Source organism: Centropristis striata, chromosome 4, assembly GCF_030273125.1.
Source record: "Centropristis striata isolate RG_2023a ecotype Rhode Island chromosome 4, C.striata_1.0, whole genome shotgun sequence".
NCBI classification, from domain to species: Eukaryota; Metazoa; Chordata; class Actinopteri; order Perciformes; family Serranidae; genus Centropristis; species Centropristis striata.
The window spans coordinates 14,097,256-14,117,231 of NC_081520.1; the positions used below are offsets into that span (position 1 = coordinate 14,097,256).

Below are 19,976 nucleotides of genomic sequence, written 5' to 3' on the forward strand. Positions count from 1 at the left end.
TGGTAACAAAGTGTTGTTTATTTAAATCTATAATACATGAAAGCATTTAATAAAAAATACTGAAAATGAAGACATGATCTTTACGTAAGAGAATGCCATCAATATGGGTATTGGGTTAATGTGCAACAGTGCTTGAGACAAGAATATACAAAGATTGCCTTTACCTTTCTGTACTGATACTACACTACTGCATAAGGCACATTTTGCATCAAATACAATTCTTATGTTCCCTTGTAATACTTTCAGACACACCGGAGCTATTCCTCAAATATTTGGGGAAAGCTAACAGTTATTGATTCAAACTATGCACTGGCATTCAGATAATGCTGTTTAGAATTAATGTTAGCTGTAACAATTCTTCGTAATCTACAGTAAAAAAAAGTTATGTTAGTGCTGTGCATAATATTCCAGGAAACAGTCTAGTGGTATAATAATACAGAATGTGCTAAGAATATAATGATAGATTAATTAAAGAAACATCTTGATTTCATAACCATGTGTGCCAGGGGTGGGTATGCAGCAAGAATTCTTTTAGTTATCAAAACACAGTCAGGTTATGAGTTTCCCTGAGAAAAACAAACTCAATTTTAAGACGCATCCTCCTAATTTAGAAATTGAAACATTTGGATAAGTGATAAATACTGGAGTTTGTATTTACCACGGTGAAATGCATATTAGAAATACAGTAAAGGATATCTGACATTTCTCTATGTCACTTTAAGATACCTACATCAGGCAGAAAACCGGTCAGTTACATACACAGGAAAGCATATCTATCCCAAAAAAGGGATTACAGTAAATACTCAGTGTCCAACCCCTGCTTCCTGGTCCTGTAAGATTAGAACATTAAAATGGAAATTTAGTCCAATTATAAGCTGTTGTTAATGTCCAGACAGACATCGAGCTGAGGCGCAGGAACAGGGCAGCTCTGTGGAGAACCTGCATCCTCTGTCTGTGTGCCAGCCGCTGGTGCAGCCGTCTGAACTGAGCCTGCAGGCAGCTTGCTTGGGTCATACTCTGAGGAACAACTTACCATTTCAATAGTGATCTGGGACTCCTCATCTTTACCCAAAAGGCTAGGGGATGACATGGGGGAGTCTGACGAGGAGACTTTGGCAAGAAGCTGCAAGTGGTCCTGATCAGAGCCAGAGTCAATGCTGACACCCTTATATAACCCACACAGGCTCTGCCTCGTCTCCTCCAGGTTTTGCACGAGCTCAGTTCGCTCCTGCAGCAGCTGCTCTTTCTGAGTTTTCTGTAGAGAGAAACAAAGTAAAGTTCATTCAGTTCCTTGACTTCTCAACATTAGATATGCCTTTGTGGACAAATTAACTCTTTACAATGAAAGAATCACTCAGAGGAGCTTAGTAAATAGTTATTCAGACATTATTTGTTTCAATGGTTCATTGATCCTACCCATTAATATTCCTTCATCAGCCTATAGTATTTAAGTTTTCTGCTCCAGTCTGTTCAATCTATCTACTAAATGATTTACACCCAAGTTATATCTATGAAGAAGGGGGGTAGATGACTTAACCTGCTATCATAAATTGTTATTGTCCAATGCTCCTCACACAGCTTCAATCTAACTGAACTTTTGAGTGAAACCGGTTAGCTGTGCAGCAAAGGCTATGTTAATCTCCTCTGATCTATGTACATTTCTAAACACTTAACAGCACAGGCCTGTATTAAATGCAAGCAAGTTTTAGTCAAAAATGTTAAGACTTTCATCTCATACCAAGAGCAAATGATAAAGCAGTGTGGATACAACATTTTGCATTGTGAAGCATTAAATTCTAATCAGATCCGTTCTCTTGTATCTCTGTCCGTACACTCCTGCAGTTCACACTCTGCACCACTAGAGGTCAATAAAGGGCAAATAGACACTAAATCCAATCGTATATTATGTGTTACAACATGTTGAAAATACCATATTAGACATATTAAATGCAACTTACTAATTTTTTGATTTCACATTCTAGTTCTTGTATGCTGTCTAGTTTTCTCTTTCGACAGCGCTGTGCAGCCACGCGGTTTTTGCTTCGTCGACGCACGTCATGGACAAACTCCAGCTGGTCTTGAGTCAGAGGATGGTGTCTAAGAAGCTGCTGGAAGGCACTCCGGCTCAGCGCTGAGATCTGCTCCACTGGGAATGGGAGCTGAATCTGTAGAGCACACGTTTAGGAGTTAGATTTATTGTACGTAACATATTCCACTATCAATAACTAAAACATGAGCTGTGTATCATAGTGACCTCTGCTGCTCTTTTGCTGTTGGCCTCGGCATCTTCATCTGTGTCCAAATCTGAGTCGTCCCCAGAGTTGAGCGAGGAGGACATGTAGGGGCTCTTCTCCGACTGGGACAGGGTGTCAGTGCGTGTGGCTGGGTCATCACCTGTCCCAAAATCCCTCAGGAAGGGACAGTCTCCTACACTGGAGCTCAGGTCGAGCTGCTTAAGCCAGTGAAAGTCAGATGCTTTTGCCAGATTGTTTTGGTCCATGTGTTCCAATGGGAGTGGCTGAGCCTGAGATGGGCATAGGTCAGGCCAAAATCCCTTAGCCAGATGTTCAGCCACCTCCCTCTCCACACTGCTTCTCTCCCCAATTCCCTCTTCGTGGCTTAGAGCAGTTAGTGTAGGGTCTGAGAGATCACCTTCCATTTTCTGTTCAAGGCCAGCCTCATTCTGCTCTAATAAGTCACTGCAGTCTTCCGTCCCTGATGTGTTGAGTGGACATGAATTGGGATTGCAGTCAGTTTCAGCACCAAGCGTCTCAACAGTCTGCTTAACATCTCTGCCTGCTGGCTCAATGAGTTCTGGCGGATTCACATCCCCTGGGGTTGACAGCTCACAGGGTAAGCCACAGTCTGCCAAACTCAACTCACTTTGATTACACACATCTCCTATGTCTAAAATGTCTCTTTCGCTGAACTGAGAGGGATGATCTGCTTTGCTGGAGTCTGGGCATGGCAAAGACAACATGGGGCACACGCCATTTGCTGTTAACTCCAGAGATAAGGGGGCCATTTGTGGCCCACAGTTCTCCAAACAGAAGTGTTCCTCCCCGCTGTTCGCCTGACCCTGTGCACTCTGAGGACACTGTGATGGGAAATCTGTTTGTTCATCACCACTTGAAGGCACTGAGCTGTGTGACTCAAATGATTTTGGTTGGCTGCTCTCTACGCTGGGGCCAACACTGGCACTGGGATCTCGACTTAGACAACAGGCTCTACGCCTGACCTCCTGTGAGGTTCTTTTGCCTTCAGAAAACTTTGGGATAAGGAAATCAAAGCATGCTGACTCCAAGTTGTGAAATCCTAAAAACTCAGCACTACTGTGAATGGCGTGAATGTTTTCTTTGGTGAAGGGCAGTGTTGATGTGTAGGCAAACTGAAGCAAAGGTTCAAAACCCTCAACAGTCACCTGTGGGAAAAGATGATACAGCATATTGTTGATAGAATAAAACTCACACCTTAAGATTTAAACAACAACTATTAATTACCAGAATATAAATACACTAGAAAGGTAACCAGCTAATAAAGAAACATAGGATATCCACATCTTCAGTACAGCATATTTTACAATTTAAAGCTCAGTGAGTACTTCATATCCATCTACAATCAACAAAGCTTGAAATAGAATAGTGCTACATTTTTATCTACAGGGCGTACGTTTGTGCACGGGCATGAGTCACATTGCAAGGGCTGCAAATTGGACCAACAGTCATGTTACACATAGACATCTACTGCTGGAAAAAAATAGATACTGTAGTGTCAGCATGTTCAATGTCACATGAGCTTTCTGGTCTATGTGATAACAATTTAAAATTGTTAAGAAACTTTTTGGGGACTAGTTTTGCACATATACTCATAAAAGCAATATAACATTTTAGAAATTCAAAGATCAGTTCCATTTGTTCAGGATGCCCAAAGTGCATTATTTACAGTGTGCTGATTGTGGACTTCTGTTTAAATATATTCAGGCCACTAGTGTCCTCACATGCATAACTGACTTATTTGCTAATGTAAAAGCCGGATCACTTATCAATTCAAAATATAACACATTAATTCAGCTGTTGCTCATATTGAAATTGTAACTAACAATGCATTCATGCCCAGATCAAATAATCTTCACTGCCATTTTCCCCCTGAATACTTCAGCTGAACAGCAGGACACCAACCTCATCAGGCAAGGTGATGATGGGATTCTGTCTGGTACCATTGCTAACCCTGCTGTGAAAGTATTCACTGCAGGAAGCCAAGACAGAGCAATGGGCCCGAAAACCTCTGTTTTCCACCACCACCGTTACATCGCACAGGAAGTCCCGTTGCCTCTGGTCATTCAGACACTGGAGAACATGGGCGCTGTGCACTGCAGACTGAAAGGTGAACACTGACATACCAGGATCTTGGCGCGACATGGTTTCTTTTGAGTTCAGCCTGTGTGACAGAAGGAGAGGGATCACAATAAACTGTTTGAGTGGCAGTGATTGGTCAACAATCAATCAGTTTGTTGAGAGAAAATTAACCTGCAACAATTTTGCACTGCCTGGATGAAGTTATTTATAATCCATAGATAAATTAATAATATGACAATCGTTATTGGTAGCCCTGGTAGATTTTGTTTTAGCAGAGAGTGTTTTGTTGCAGTCATATACAGCAATCCATCACATTTTTAAGGAGGAGTTTCTTCTTGTCATTACTGTTATTGCTGTGTAATTAGGGCTGGGCTATGTGTGCAATACAGGTCATTTCATATCTCAATAATATAGTTCACGATATAGCATGTTTTCTGGTAATCCTATAAATAGTCTTAATGAAATAACCTTATTGTAAAGCCTATTTTGTATTCTCCTGTGTGAGTTACTTGACAAATAAGTACTTATTTTGTCATTTCATTGGGAACTTCAGAGCCAAATGACCAAAATACATACAGCATATCAGATTTGAGGAAATTTAATTTAGTATTGCAATTTTAGAGGAAACTACCACTTTGCGACAGGCACTTAACTGGTATTATTTTTATGGACTGCAGAAAATATCAGTTAAATGCCCTGGCCTTATGCATGATGCTACTGTACCCTGACAGAGAGAGAGAGAGAGAGAGAGAGAGAGAGAGAGAGAGAGAGAGAGATGATGATGATGATGATGGTGTAGTTAACAGTTAAATATTGCTTATCGTCACACTGTTAAAACACTGTTAAAATAATTGCCTATGTCATTTTTTGTCAAAATTGTTTTTTTTTTTGCCTAAATCATCTCCTCATGACGCCGGCCACCTTTGTTAAAATCGCCTACATCCTCAGTTGATCAGATCATGTGATTTTACCCCTTTAAGATCATCACTTCTTTGACAATTTGCCACATTCATAGGCATCAGATAAGAACCCAGCAAAGAAGAGCTAGAGGGAGATTGTTTAGTTATCAGTTTAGTTTATCAGTGTTTTAATATTGACACTAATATTGGTAACACTTTACTCTAAGGTGTCTACATAAGAGTGACATGAGCGTGTCATAAACATGACGTGGGATGTGTCATGAACATTAATGACACTTTGAAGTAACATTAATGCTCATGATACTTGTCATGTCATGTTTCTGACAGGCTTGTGCGACTCTTATGTAGACACCTTCAAAATAAAGTGTTTCCATATCTTGCTTAAGTCACAAAGGTATGTTCAAAAAATTGTCAAACTTTCTCTTAAGTTACATAATTTACACACGGTGTTATTACTATGACAATAGCCATCCTTTTTGAGTGAAATGATCAATAAATGTCATATAACACACTTTTGGTGAAGTTTTTTTGTTTTTCCTGCAAAACTTGAAAAAATGAGTTAGGCGATTATTTTAACAGAGTGACGATGCTCCAGGTTAACTTCAGTAAAACAAAAGAGAGAGAGATGATGATGATGATGATGATGGTGTAGTTAACAGTTAAATATTACTTATGTTAATATATCACTGACTGGAGTAAAGAATTAGCCCGACAACCTTCTGGCAAAGTGTCATTATCTAGCTACTAGTTAGATGAACAGTATATTTCTGCAGCCAGGCTACATTTTATTTAACTCGGTACCTTGGGCAGCGACTTTAAAATGCTGACTCATGTTTAGCTGAGTTACCCAACTGGGCCTGGTGAAGATACGTAACGAAACATATAAAAGTTACGATAAGCACGTTATGTTATTAACGATCCACAACATGTTCATCAAGATAACTTTCTTATATAATGATCGAAAGTGATCAGGGAAAGGGTTTACGACAGGCCAGACCGTTAGCTACAACTCTACCGATCGAACCCATCTTCCTGTTATTGTCTAAAAACAACATGCTGAAAGAGTACTTTATAATATATATTTTAAAATGCAAAATGTCCACTGACCTGCCATATTAGAGTTATAACACTACCATTGGTAAATGTTGGGCAAAGGTGTTTCTGGCCATCCGGAGCCAGGCGTTCTCCGTCATGTGACAGATCAGACCAGGAAAAACTGTCAGCACTTACTGCGCATGCTCAATGCAAGAGTCAGCAAGAAAGCAGATGACAGGAGAAACTGTCTTTGATCGGTTAAAGAAGTGTCTTTTAAAATGATTCATAGGTTTTATCCCTGCAGTTTATTTCTACGTAGATACAGAAGACATTGACGTGAACTGCTCATTCTGCAAGCAGTGTGAGGAAGATCTTTGTCATTTGTTCTGGTCCTGTCCATTTGTATCCGTTTTCTGGCAAGATGTCTGTACATTCATTTCCCAGAATATTTAATCTGGTGTCTCTCTTACATATATAAATGTACTGTTTGGGTTCCTCTCATATCCTACGAACAACAAAGACCAATTTTTCATTATCAACCTGATTGTTCTACTTGCAAAATACCATATACACAAATCCAAATTCTCTAATCACAAACCATCTTTTTTAATTTTTGAGGAGCTCAAACAGTACATTACAACAATCCAACCTTCAACAAACAGAAAAGCCATCAAAACCTGAGCTATGCACTCTTTATAACATACTTAATAAAATAATTAATTCATCATTAAATAAATAATTATATTTATAATTAAATAAATAATTCATCATTATTTTGTATACTGTGACCCCCTCGCATTGTTTTTGTTTTGTATTAATGTTCTGTTTTTACTGTTTGTAATACCTGACTTTCAATAAATTAAAACAAAAAAAACAAAACTGCTAGATATATAATCAATAAGGTTAAAGAAGTATCTTTTAAGATAATTCACAGAATTTACCCATATACATTTTTTTTTTTTTAACAAAGATTTAAGAAAGACAGACTTAAACTGCTCTTACTGTGAAGGACACCCTGAAGATGTTTTTCATTTATTTTGGTCTTGCCCTTTCTCAACTAAATTATGGGAAGATATTTGTAACCTGATTTCTTTTTCGATTGAACCTCATTTGTCCCTGTGCTTTGAACATATACCGTTTGGTTTCACTGACTTTCCTTCTGCAAAAGATATGCCAAATGGCATATCCATAAATGCAAAAGATATGCCAAATGGCATATCCATAAATGTCGTTATGTTAATCAAAAACCTCTCTTTGTCTTTGAAAATGAAACAAACAATATATTAAGTCTATTAAGAAATCTACCAACATGAAAGCTATAAAAACTTTGAATTTATGTACACTTTACAATGTTTTTGTATGAAAGCTTGCCTCTGTATTGTTGAAACCCCCTGACCACGTTTTATTGGTGTATTGTCTTGTATTGCACCATGTTGCTTTAGTAAAGTTAAAAAAAATAAAAATAAAAAAAGGAGAAACTGTTCTCATTTTGAGGCATTTTATTACATGACACTGATAAAAAATAGCCATATAAATATGTGTTATTTTAAAAAGTTATTTCCTACCAACGCTTATTGATCCCATGAAATTGTTTTCTCTCATGAATACAAATCGAATAACACAACTTGTTCAATGTCCATCTTGACTTTCATTGCACACATTGCCAAACTCCCATGATTGTGAGAAACGTACAGATAGTCCTATTTCATATTTGAGAAACTGTGACACCATTGTAATGTAGTGTCAACAATGTCAAATGTCCCTTCTATTTCATTCTGTTTGCGGTCCCTTATACTGCGGAGCTAAAGCAGCAGCAGCAGCAGGTTGGCCAGTTTGGATTTCCTGAGTAGTGAGGCACTGTTCGATTATAGGATTCTTTCATAGAAGAGGAGGTAGGCTTGACAACTCTGGACTTTACTCTCGCTCACAGGCTGGACGCTTGTGTCGCTGATATGGAACCAGGATCCTCCGGGTGGCTCTGCATGTCCTGACAGGAAGTGATGAGTTAGTGGAGGTCCATTTAACACGAATACCAAGTTATTTCTATTGTTTGTCACTCCCGGGCACACTTACCTTCAGCTGCAAATCCGTTGGACGAGGCTTTAGGGAATTCAGGTCGTGCTTTCACGTAGGCTGTGTAATGACCTGACCTCATTGTTCCGCTGTGCTCAACGATACCGTACAAACTGTACAAAATCTGAGTATCTCCCTCTGTCAAGTTCTGTTTGGAAACAACTTTTTTTAATTCTCAAACTAAATAAAAACAATGATACAATTTCCAACAGGCCTACACAATTAGTAATATTAAATAAAAGCTTTCAATATGAATATTTACCTTGCATTTAATGGCACAAAAGGAAGCGAGATCCAGCATCAGGGGGAATTGGACATGTCTGTTCACCTTACAAATACTATATCCGTTCTAGAGAAAACAGTGATCTCATTCAAATTTCATAAAAGTGTTTCCCTGCCTTACAAAAAACAAAAAACAAAAATGATGAAAACAAAATAATGTGTCATTCTCTTTCAATAGTTGGTTCACAGCTCTCTGAATAATTAAAGCTTGGCTGACTGGATCAAAGGTGCACAAATGCTCAAATCTTATTCAACCGTCTTACCTGTTGGAATCTCTTCAAATGAAGGGTAAGTACTGGTGGGGGAGAGGAGATCAGCATTTGCTTCAAGGCATCAGTGTAGACATTCTTCTTGGAGCCTAAACAAAGTGCATATACAAACAATGAACTTCATTAATCCACGAATGGAAAAGTGAATTGGCATAGATAAAAAGAAGCAGCAAAACAAAAAAAGATCAAAGATGCACAATTTAAGTGGCTCCTTGTCTTGTTAGAATTACTGGATTTGTGATACTGTACAGCACAAAAGAGCAGTCAGAGAAAGTCCACACACCTCCAGCTTTGTCTTTGTTTGGCTGCCGTTTAGTGCAGGTGACACATAGCAGGCTGTTGTTCTGTGTGAGGGTTTCCACTTCTGTGAACTGAAAAAGGCAGGACTGGACTGAACACTCCTGTTTCTCAGGGGTCATCCTAGCAGCCAGAGTTTGGAAGGCCAGCTCTGGGTCCTGACATACTACAGTGTACTCTTTAGCTTCTAGCGGCTCATCTTCTATCTCCATGCTTTGTTCCGCAGCGTTGGATTCTTCTATGAAGGCATCATCCAGGGTTACTTTCTCCATTTCACTCACCAGCTGTGAGTCTTCTTCTCCTTCCAGATCCACGTCAGATGTTTTGTCATCCTCCAAGACACTTTCATTTGAGTTCTGCTCCTCTGATAAGACGGTAAAACGGTTGCTGAGTGAGGATGTAGCTGATGAGTCGCACTCGATCACTGAATCCTCATCCTCTTCTTTCTCCTTTTCATCCTGGACTGTGTCAAGGTTCTCCTGGTCCTGTTCAGACACAATGACTTGAGTCAGATTTCCTTCATCTAGTGGGATGTCTTCATGCGTTTCATTGTCAGCATTTTCCCCATCTGCAGTAGGCTCATTGTGTTCGCCCTCTGTGTTGCTTGGCGATGACAGACTGTCCAGAGTGACTCTGCCCTCAATCTTTTGCTGCCTCTTTTGATGCTGTAAGCCAAGATAAGGAAACAATACAGATTATTTAATTTTTTTCTGCACAATGAGCAAACACTCTTGCTTTATAAAGGTTGAATTAAGGTCCAAAATACTGAGGTACCTTTGCCTGCTTCTTTGCCTGCTTCTTGGCTTTCTTCTGCTGGTACTTGCTGCCGGACCCAATGGGAATGTCATCATTCCCGTTCGTCAAAGCAGGGCTGTTTCTGCCATCCTGGCTTGACTCCTTGATGTTCTGAACTGCTTTTTTCTGGTTCTTCTTTCTGTATGCCTGTAAGATATAGTAACCATGGGGTACATACATGTAACACACACATAAAAACACAAAATAACTGCTAAGTAATTGTCAAAAAACAGAGGGCTTTACCTCATCGGAAACAGGAAGGGAAAGATCCAAGAACATCTCTGTGACTACAGACACCTGTAAGTGCAAAGTAATGGCCATTTAGCTTGACAACGATATGACACTTTCAGGTTAACCGACATTTTGTCCACAATACATACCGTTTTACACTGTTGACACATTATAGTGCTGGTCAGCTCACCACCAAAAACTTGGTCAACAAGGTTTTTTGGAAGTCCATTTTTCTCGTACTCTGAAATCAGAACTTTGTTGTCAGAGGGCATCATTTCACTATTAGCAGTACCAACTACAGCACACTCGCATGACACTGACTAATTTATTATTTATAGCCCAGTTACTTACCTTTAACTAATGTTTTCAGCTGCTCTCCATCCGTGCCTTTTCTAGATTCTTTCAATGCCACTGTGATCCCTGAGCTTACCCTCTGTAGAGAAAAACACAATCTTTAATTATCAATAAGAATAACCTTCTGACAAACCATAAAGAGGCGCTCTTATAGACATATGATTTACATCATTTCAGCCTCTTAACACTCTGAAAATGAAAATGAAAATTAACCAGCCTATTGGAGTACCTTTCCGGGAGAACAAAATCCCTAAGGTCATTAAACGAAAACTGAAAAAAGTGTTTTTAGCCACGATTCTTTGCATTTCACACAAAACATGTCCTCAATCTTTGATTAAATTTAGAATCTGAATGTATTGTTGACAATGAGTCTGTAAATGAAATCTAAATGCACAGTGCAGAACACATCAGCTGACCTAAAAGTAATGTATTCACTGAAGTAATGTTCTACTGTCAATACAATACACTGCTGGGCAAAACATCGCCACTTAGACAGCTACTGTTAACTGTTTGAGATCTATTTAAAACTGAATTCATACTTTGATTTCCTCAGCTCGCATCCCATCCAGAAGGTAGCGAAGCAGCTCCTGGCTATCTTGCTGCTGAAATCCTTTGAACCTGGCAGCCCTGCAGAAAGGAAAAGAGACACACTTAAAGGGCTGGTCCATTATTGTTGGCGGTTTTAGGTTCTTATGACATTCTGTAATCCAGTAGTGTTCCTTATGCATTTACTCATGTTTTCCTTATGTCCAAAAATTCAAATTTGGGTAAAAATGTGTCTTTTGGGATCAACGTGCTATTTCCCCCACAGTCCTCTAAAAATGTTTTCCCATGTGATCTGGTGTGATGTTTCTGTTTCTAGGGAAAAACACATCTAAAGCTTAGTTATACCTCAACTTGGAATCACACTCACTTTTTACAAACTTGTGTAAACAGCTCCCGCGGTGTTACCACACCCTTCTTGGATTCCTGGATCTCATTGAGTAGTTGACACATAGCCAAAGTCAGGGATCCTGGCTGCTCCAACTGCATGGTGATAGGCTCCTGACACCACAATAAAACATGTCTTTTAGTTATAAACTGTGCACATTAACCAGGACAATTCTCACATCTTTGCAATTAAAAACAAACATTTAAAGAATCATGGCAACACACCAGATTGGAGGAAGCAACAGGTTGAATGTTAAGACTAATTTTCTCTTCTGTCACTTTGTTGAGAGTCTGTCTTAAAAGATGCGTTTGAAAGAGATTCTGCAAAAGAAAAGGACACCAATTCATAACAACTCTAGAACTCAAGATGTCTCTCACTTTAACTCAAAGCTTACTTAGTATAAAGCCCAATCTTACCTGAATGACTGCATTAAAGAAACATGTGTTTCCAAGGTTGCTCAGACCCTTTACTGAAACACCACCTTTGTCTTCAGATGTACCAGACTTCTGTGATTTTCCAACACTCTCTTTTTTGACATTTTTCTTTTGGTTGAGCTTGTTTTCCTCATCCTCACTCTCCTTTGTTTTCACAATATCTGTTTTCCGATCAGCTTCCAACAGGCTGTCTTCTTCCTTTACTTCTATATAACCAAACAGGACATGCTTATAGAGACATACTTCCCAGCATACATCTTGAAAAAAATAACAAAAAATATGCAATGTTGTTAAAGTTTCCAATGGGACCTACTTCTCGGCTGCCTCTTGGAATCTGCAGAGGTTTGCTTTTTTAGGTTAGTAATCAGCTGAGCCAAATGTCCAGTTCTGGAGTACTGGACTTCTTCATCACATATGTAACACCTGCAATTTTGGCAACACATGAAAAAATAAGTTTGTTTTTTTCCACATCTTTTTTTTCTTCTTTTTTTTACAACTTATGTTTCTGTTTTTAACAAACAGCAACATGCTCACCATACACTCCAGTTGTCCAAACTGACCACCAGGCAATGTGGTTCTGACCGCGGCGTCTCATAATGTTTGATGGCATGCTGATTCTCAGAGTTTCTTCCACATCCCTAGTAGAAAATATGTCTCTGGTCATTTAGGAAACAGTCACTGAAGACACAATATAAGTGAGAGGTTGAATTATACTCACTCTATGACCACATTTCAAGCACATCCATATGGGCGCCGTTTCTTTTTCCTCTTCAGAGTCCTGTGGTACGATGGTGCTGATATTTTCTTTATTTTCTTCATTTTCTTCCTGTTTACAGTCCTGGCAACTAGTCCAATCAGAATTCCCAGAGAGTTTCTTTAAAAGAGTTTGTTCTGTTCCCTTCTTAATATGCTTGCAGGATGGACCTATGAAGATAATAAAACACACATGATGTGGGTGAGCCACCCTAGTCCTCCTACAGGCTGGCATATGTCATGAATATCGTCACGCTGTTAAAATAATGGCCTAAGTCATTTTTTGTCAAAATTGTTGTTGTTTTTTGCCTAAATCATCTCCTCATGACGCTGGCCACCTATGGTAAAATCACCTACATCCTCAGTTGATCAGATCATGTGATTTTACCCCTTTAAGATAATTGCCTATGTCAAGTGTGTGACTTAAGCGGACTTATCATGCCTAAGTCAAAATAAAATGTGACTTAGGCAATTTTTTGAACATGCCTTTGTGACTTAAGCAAGATATGGTAACACTTTATTTTGAAGGTGTGGGATGTGTTATGAACATTAATGACACTTTGAAGTAACATTAATGCTCATGATACTTGTCATGTCATGTTTCTGACAGGCTTGTGTGACTCTTATGTAGACACCTTCAAAATAAAGTGTTACCATATCTTGCTTAAGTCACAAAGGCATGTTCAAAAAATTGCCTAAGTCGTTCATTTCTCTTAAGTTACATAATTTACACACAGTGTTATTACTATGCCAATAGCCAACCACTGTTACATCCTTTGTGAGTGAAATGATCAATAAATGTCATATGTTACAATTTTGGTGAAGTTTTTGTGTTTTGTGTTTATTTTGACAGGGTGACGATGTGATATATATTCCTTACCTGTAAGGTCAATGTTATCATCCTCAGAGATTTTGTCCTTCCCCCTTTTCTTCCCCATTTTCACCTAACATTAAACACAATTAGACATGAATGGAAATAAGACACAAAAGTAACCTGAAGCAACGCTAGGTTTGGCTAATGGTTGCATCAGATTATAAAGCTACTTAATGCTGCGTACAATTTACTGCCAGTGCATTTAGTGCCAGAAGCAAACAACAAGTAATGTAACATTTAACTTAATGACCATACTCAGGTTCAGTCAACTTACCGTCACAAACGGAGCTTAACACCTTCACACCTTTCTGTTTCGTTTACTTTGTGTGAGTTAATTCTCTCATCCCGACACAGATAAATTGGTTTAGTGACTACAACGGTAAAAAAGAAAAGAAAAAAGAAAAAATACTTCAGGTCAAGAAATGGTTCTACAAAGTTTCAAATTCGAGAAAAATCACTCCGCTGATTTGGCAGAAAAATCCCAGCTGACACATGCAGACAACGGAGGAACGACATGTGTTGGTGCCGCTGTTTCTGCCATAGATATCTATGGTTTCTGCTGCTGCTTGGTACGTGTATTTCCGGTGTGCGTCGCTTGAAACAGTCCGAGTGAAAACGTCGCTCGTTATTCCCAGTCATAATAGCACATTGTCAAAAAGAACATGGGGCCGGATTCACAAAAGTGTTCCTAAGATAAAACCTAAGGAAATTCTTAAGAAAAAAATTAGATGTTCCTAAGAACGTTCTTAAATGCTATTCACCATTTTCTTTCTTAAGAATTGTCGTATGTCTTAGGAACTTCTTAGTTTTCTCACTTAAGACGTTGTTAGATTTTAAACTTAAGATCACTCACCAGAAAAACAGTTGTGGGTCTAGGGAGTCTATATCGTCTAATTAAGACAGGATCAGGGACTGTCAGAGGATCCATCCAGTCTCTCAGAGTTCTTGGTGGATTTTGGTCCCTAGCTGCCACCCAAAGAACTTCCATCTAAAAGTAATAATAGTAAAGACATGGTTTCAGTAACTTGGCCAACTAAAATAATATGTCCATAATGATTAATTTAGTAGTATCAAATACAACAACTGCCTCTGTGATTTACTAAGAGTACATTGTAGTCACACAGACTGAACTGGACATTTAATTATATGTCAACTGCCAAAATAATACATTTGTAAACAAATTAGTCTAGGGTATTTAGCTAAACTAAATATTCAAGAAATCAAATAAATGTCTTACAAATTTGTTCAAGTAAATACAAATCAAGACTTATCTTTTCACTGTAGCTGTTTTAGGACTGCTGATGGCTTGTCTTAAAGTTGCGAAGAAATTTGAGAAGAAATCTAAGAACTTTGTTTTCAAGAATCTCATTTTTTCTCAAATTCTATCTTAGGAAAAAACTTAACAAGAAACTAAAGAAAAGATAAGAATTTCTTCATGAATACCAAATCTTCTTAAATTTTGTCAAATTTAAGAAAAAAGTGGGATTTAAGAAGCATTTTTTCCTTAAGAATGCTTTGTGAATCCGGCCCCAGATCATTTAAGCATATATGCAGTGGAGTTATGTGCAATACTAATGGCTTAGAGTGGGTGGAGGTCATAGGGGAAAGAAAGGTAGTTATATGTAGCGATTCAGTTTCATCAATATTAAGCATTAAAAACAGGACAGCCAAAACACATCAGGAAATATTACATGAAATACTGTTAAAAACATAAGGATTTACACAGCAGGGGAGGGAAATAGTGTTCATGTTGGTTCCAGCTCATCAAGGTTTAATAGGAAATGATAAAGCAGACAAAATGGCTAAGGAAGCAGTAAAAAAAAAAGAGGAGGTGGAAATGAAAGTAAAATTATCAAAAGCAGAGGGGAAAAGTCTAATCTGGAAAGAAATATTCAATCAGTGGAACCATCATTGGAAGAAGGAGATGAAAGGGAGACATTTATACAAACTGAAAAGTGTAGTAGGGGAGGCAGGGTGTTATGGGGACAATAGAGCAGAACAAGTAATTATAAGTAGACTAAGAATAGGGCACAGTAGGTTTAATAACACACTTAATATAATAGGAAAACATGCGACTGGTCAGTGTAACTGTGGGGAGAGGGAGACAGCTGTGCTAACAGCATGTCCTGGGTATGAAAGGGAGAGGGAAAGGATGGAGGTAAAGATGCAGAAAGCAGGTATAAGAGGAGAAAATTTCAAAAATATAATAGAAGGTGGGAAATCTAGAGAAGGGAGGAAAATCCTTTTGAGATTTTTTTCCCACAACTGGACTAATCCAAAGAATATAACAGAAGGAAAGTATGAAAGAAGTTAAGTCCAGCAGATGGCGGTAAATGCAACGAAAAGGATGCCAACCGCCAATAAACACCAAAGAAGAAGAATAAGAAGACTCGTAGCGCTGGTAGTTGTTAAGATGTGTTATTAGCCTGCTTGTTTAACTCCTTCTATGTAGCTTATAAATATATTCCTCACACGCTGGACAAAGTGAATCTATATTTGAATGACGTGACAGAAAGTGTTTGAAAACAGTGATTGTATTGTATTACAGTAGTGAAGCCTTTATCAGTATGTCTTACTTGGAGTGGGCTGAGTGTCAGCTTGCAGAGATAGAGCTGCTGAGCAGCATGTTTCCCAGCCAGGAGGAGCTGGAGATCACAGACCAGGTGGCTCTAGCTGAGCTCAGGGAATATGTGGAGGGCTCAGCCTCAGCAGACAGCCCCCCTCCTTCCAGACCTCAGTTTTTCATCAAACAGAAGCTGGACACTGCAAGCATGGAGAGGGTAAATGGATAACCGACTGTCATAGTATGCTATTGTGATTTAACCCTCTGGAGTCCAGGAGATTTTGGTTCAAATTTTTCAGATTCCTATGCATTAATTTCTGTCTGTGTTTAGCATCTTTCAGTCTGTCCTTACATCACATGCATGGCTCCTTTTTCTCGACACAAACTTGGTTATCAGTCTGATTTTTCATTTTATTTTAATTAAAGTATAAAGCTGCCAGGAACCAAAAATACAATCAAAAGACACAGGTGTCTATTTTTTTTTTTTTTAATTATTATTATTATTATTATTTTTACCATTTATACACACAAAAACAGCAGGAAAAAAATAAATAAAACTACAAAACAGTCTATTTGCATGTAAATTAAAAATAGTAATAGTTTTCATTGTAGAAAGAAAATTCACATTTTAAAAATGGTCTACAAACATAAATGGCACACTGTGAAAGCTCCTATGATTGCACTTTCAACTGGCTTTCTCAGCTTGTCTACATATCATATATGAATAAAGTCATTACTGTAAATTAAACATGTTTATTTTCAATAAATAGATGGACTCCAGAGGATTACATGTGTCCAAAAACATGATTATTTTTCTGTCTTTTCTGATTTTGTCACTCCACCCAGATGGATGTCATTCTATCCTGTGCTTATCCATCTGAATACCCCACTGTTTTACCAGAGATAACAGTTCGGTAAGCCAATAACCACTTCTAATTTATGGTAAATTCAAGAGCTTGTATAAGTAATTTGCTTTTTCATGAATAATAATAATATATTCACACAATTTGGAAAACATAATATTGCAAAACATCCACACAATATATTAATATAATCTAATGTTAACAAGGCCAGGGGAACTGCGTAGACCAAAGACTTGGGACTCATCTATGCTGAATTTGCAAGGCAACAAAAAAACCCTTTACATTTAGTAATCTTGTGTGAATAGCAGCCACTTATAAAAGGTCAAATCAGCTCCTGCAATATGAAAGCTGACATGTTCATATAACTCTCATATTAAGCTGACATTAATACCTCAAGTACACGTTTCAACTTTGTTATTCTGTTGGAAAAGAAAGATTTTCTTCTACAAACCTGCAAAGAGCCACAAAAAGAAGCCAAGGACAATGGTGCAATTAATATGGTAAATGTGAAAACTAAATTAAAGAAAATTACATAGATGAGCAACAAATTGCTGCAAGTGTGAAAAGTTAAGTTTGGGTTAATCCTCCTGTGTACTTTATCTAGGTAGCTAGTATATGACACACACCATAAAATCTGATTTCCATAATTAAAATGAATTAGTAAACTAAAACTACAAATTTTGCATAAAAATTTTGCAAAGATGAGGTTCTGATAAACACTGTTTATCAAAATGCAAAATACTGCAGTAACAGTAAAGAAAAAAACAGCTTGTTGGTTGCTTTAAGAAAATAGTGTAATGGGAGCAGTCTATGAATATGAGTAGTCATTCATAGTGATTAGGAAGCCAATCAACCTTCTGAAGGTCTATTAAATGTTAAATTAGTGCAAATCTTAGCTTCTTCAATATTTCTATTAAAAGTTTTTTTATCCCAAGGAAGGAAACTTCCCACTCCAAGTGGCCTTGAATGTTCTCAGAATCCTTCTAACAGCTTGTTTTATTCGTGCCCTAGGTGTGCTGGTCTCAGCAGGGCCCAGCAAACGCAGCTCCACACAGATCTCAATGCATACCTCATAGAAAACTGCCACGGGGAAGTGTGTGTGCTCTCCGCTGTGGACTGGGTGAAAGACAACCTGCAGCTCTTCACTAATAAGAGCTTATCAGCAGCACCGACTCCGAAGAAAGAGTCTTCCTCTCCACGGCCACAGGAGGTGTTTAGCCGACTTTGGATTTACAGTCATCACATTTACAACAAGACGAAGAGGAAGAACATCTTGGAGTGGTCAAAGGAGCTGGGCCTGTCAGGATTCAGCATGCCTGGAAAGCCTGGTATTGTGTGTGTGGAAGGTCCTCATTCTGCCTGCGAGGAGTTCTGGTCCAGGTATCTTGAGTGTTGTTATTTTTAGTAGCTGATGTCACAGTGAGAAGCCTGCTGTGGTCCCAGGTTTATTATTTTTCCAAACTTTTTCCCATTTCACAGAGTGAAGGTTCTGACATGGAAGAAGATCATGATTCGACATAGAGAGGATATTCCCCTTGATCGTCCAGGCGAGGACAGCGGGACTGTTGAAAGTATAGACTCCCTGCGCAAATTCACAGGCTTTGAAGAGGCAATGTTTGACCCCCATGGGAACAGAGGTAATCACATGGACCTTGGGCAGCTCTACCAGTTCTTAAATGAGAAAGGCTGTTGTGACGTCTTTCAGATATATTTTGGCATTGAAGGGAGGTAGTAGTCAGACCCAGAGAATAAATATATGTAGGTATTTGACTGGTGCCTTATCACTGAAGCCACTTCTAGAATTAGTGTCAACTTAAAAATGGAAATGCATTCATTACTGGTTTAGTTTTGTGTGCATGATAAGCACACAAATGGATCGTAAGCTTGTGGTCACATGGTCCTGAAAAACTGAATAATCTTTTTATGGATGTTGCTCAGCCATTACACCTGGGACTTCATTTGGATAAAAGGCAGAAAGAACATTTCTGCAATTTTGAGAAACTTAAACTTGTTTTTAGCTAATAGGCATGTTTTTCAAAAAGAAGCATTAAAAAGATGTTTATCTGAGAGTTTTCTTGAGGACCTCAGTTATATTTGCAATTTTAATACTCCTACAAGGATCACACCTTGCCCTAGGTGTTTTTTTCCTCAAATGGCACCACTGTGTATCACTACGAGGCTATTATAGGATTTTCAGGTCTGATACCACATTAATAATTGGACAACATAGTCAACAATATGCAAGATATCTGTTTATGAAATCTTTTGATTTTCCTGTTATGAATTATAGATAACGCAACCGTGGAAAGTCTCTCTCCAATTTTCTTTGAATGATTAGTTCTTAGATAAATTGTGCATAATTGTGGATTACGCTCTGGTAATTAAAACGTGTGGTTATTGAACATGAATCTTATTTACAACCCCCCATGACTGAGATGGAAATTAAAAAAAAACCTTCATAAAGATTTTCATGTTGATTTTTTCCCTTTGGAGTTCAATGGAAGGTTATCATATCAAATATGTGATGATTATTGATATTTTATGGGTAATTTTTTTTAGATTATTGTTCAATGCACAGGTATATCATTATAAGACTGGTAAAACGGGGTAGCCTTACACAATAAACTGTACAGTGAATTCCAATGATCTTACTGAAATGTTATCTCAGGGTTCAAACTCCTTTTGAGGAGATAATGTTGAAAGTTCACACTATGTTAAAAATTAACTGATTAAACGAATGAAAATCAGCATATTGTACTTTTTAATACTACCTTTTCACCAGGACTGTGGTTCCAGATCAATACTAGACCTGGTGAAATCCAACTCAACATAGAGTTATATGATGACAGGAAATAACAAAGACACAACCCTTGAAGACAAAGCTAGTTCAGTGGTTGCAGATATTGGATTGAATTTACTTGCAAACTTACTTGTGCTATATTGACCA

General features: G+C 38.2%; 3 protein-coding genes across 3 annotated transcripts; 1 reads left to right on the plus strand and 2 right to left on the minus strand.

The window, feature by feature from the left end:
* On the minus strand, positions 1-6,494 carry LOC131970597 (transcription regulator protein BACH1-like). The gene is made up of 5 exons (XM_059332029.1): positions 6,383-6,494; positions 4,179-4,437; positions 2,255-3,421; positions 1,959-2,165; positions 1-1,255 (listed from the first exon to the last, which is right to left on the minus strand). Exons 2-5 carry the CDS (start codon positions 4,416-4,418, stop codon positions 869-871), a joined length of 2,001 nt encoding a protein of 666 aa, XP_059188012.1. The 5' UTR covers positions 4,419-4,437; positions 6,383-6,494; the 3' UTR covers positions 1-868.
* A 1,280-nt stretch (positions 6,495-7,774) lies between these two features.
* On the minus strand, positions 7,775-14,208 carry usp16 (ubiquitin specific peptidase 16). The gene is made up of 18 exons (XM_059332064.1): positions 13,878-14,208; positions 13,610-13,673; positions 12,695-12,900; positions 12,511-12,614; positions 12,290-12,399; positions 11,959-12,182; positions 11,767-11,862; positions 11,525-11,655; positions 11,151-11,238; positions 10,609-10,690; positions 10,407-10,498; positions 10,270-10,323; positions 10,006-10,173; positions 9,218-9,896; positions 8,929-9,023; positions 8,646-8,732; positions 8,384-8,531; positions 7,775-8,297 (listed from the first exon to the last, which is right to left on the minus strand). The coding sequence occupies exons 2-18, from the start codon at positions 13,665-13,667 to the stop codon at positions 8,176-8,178; spliced, it is 2,544 nt and encodes an 847-aa protein (XP_059188047.1). The 5' UTR covers positions 13,668-13,673; positions 13,878-14,208; the 3' UTR covers positions 7,775-8,175.
* Positions 14,209-15,985: 1,777 nt separating this feature from the next.
* On the plus strand, positions 15,986-19,976 carry rwdd2b (RWD domain containing 2B). The gene is made up of 4 exons (XM_059331374.1): positions 15,986-16,383; positions 17,013-17,080; positions 18,041-18,409; positions 18,509-19,976. Exons 1-4 carry the CDS (start codon positions 16,171-16,173, stop codon positions 18,759-18,761), a joined length of 903 nt encoding a protein of 300 aa, XP_059187357.1. The 5' UTR covers positions 15,986-16,170; the 3' UTR covers positions 18,762-19,976.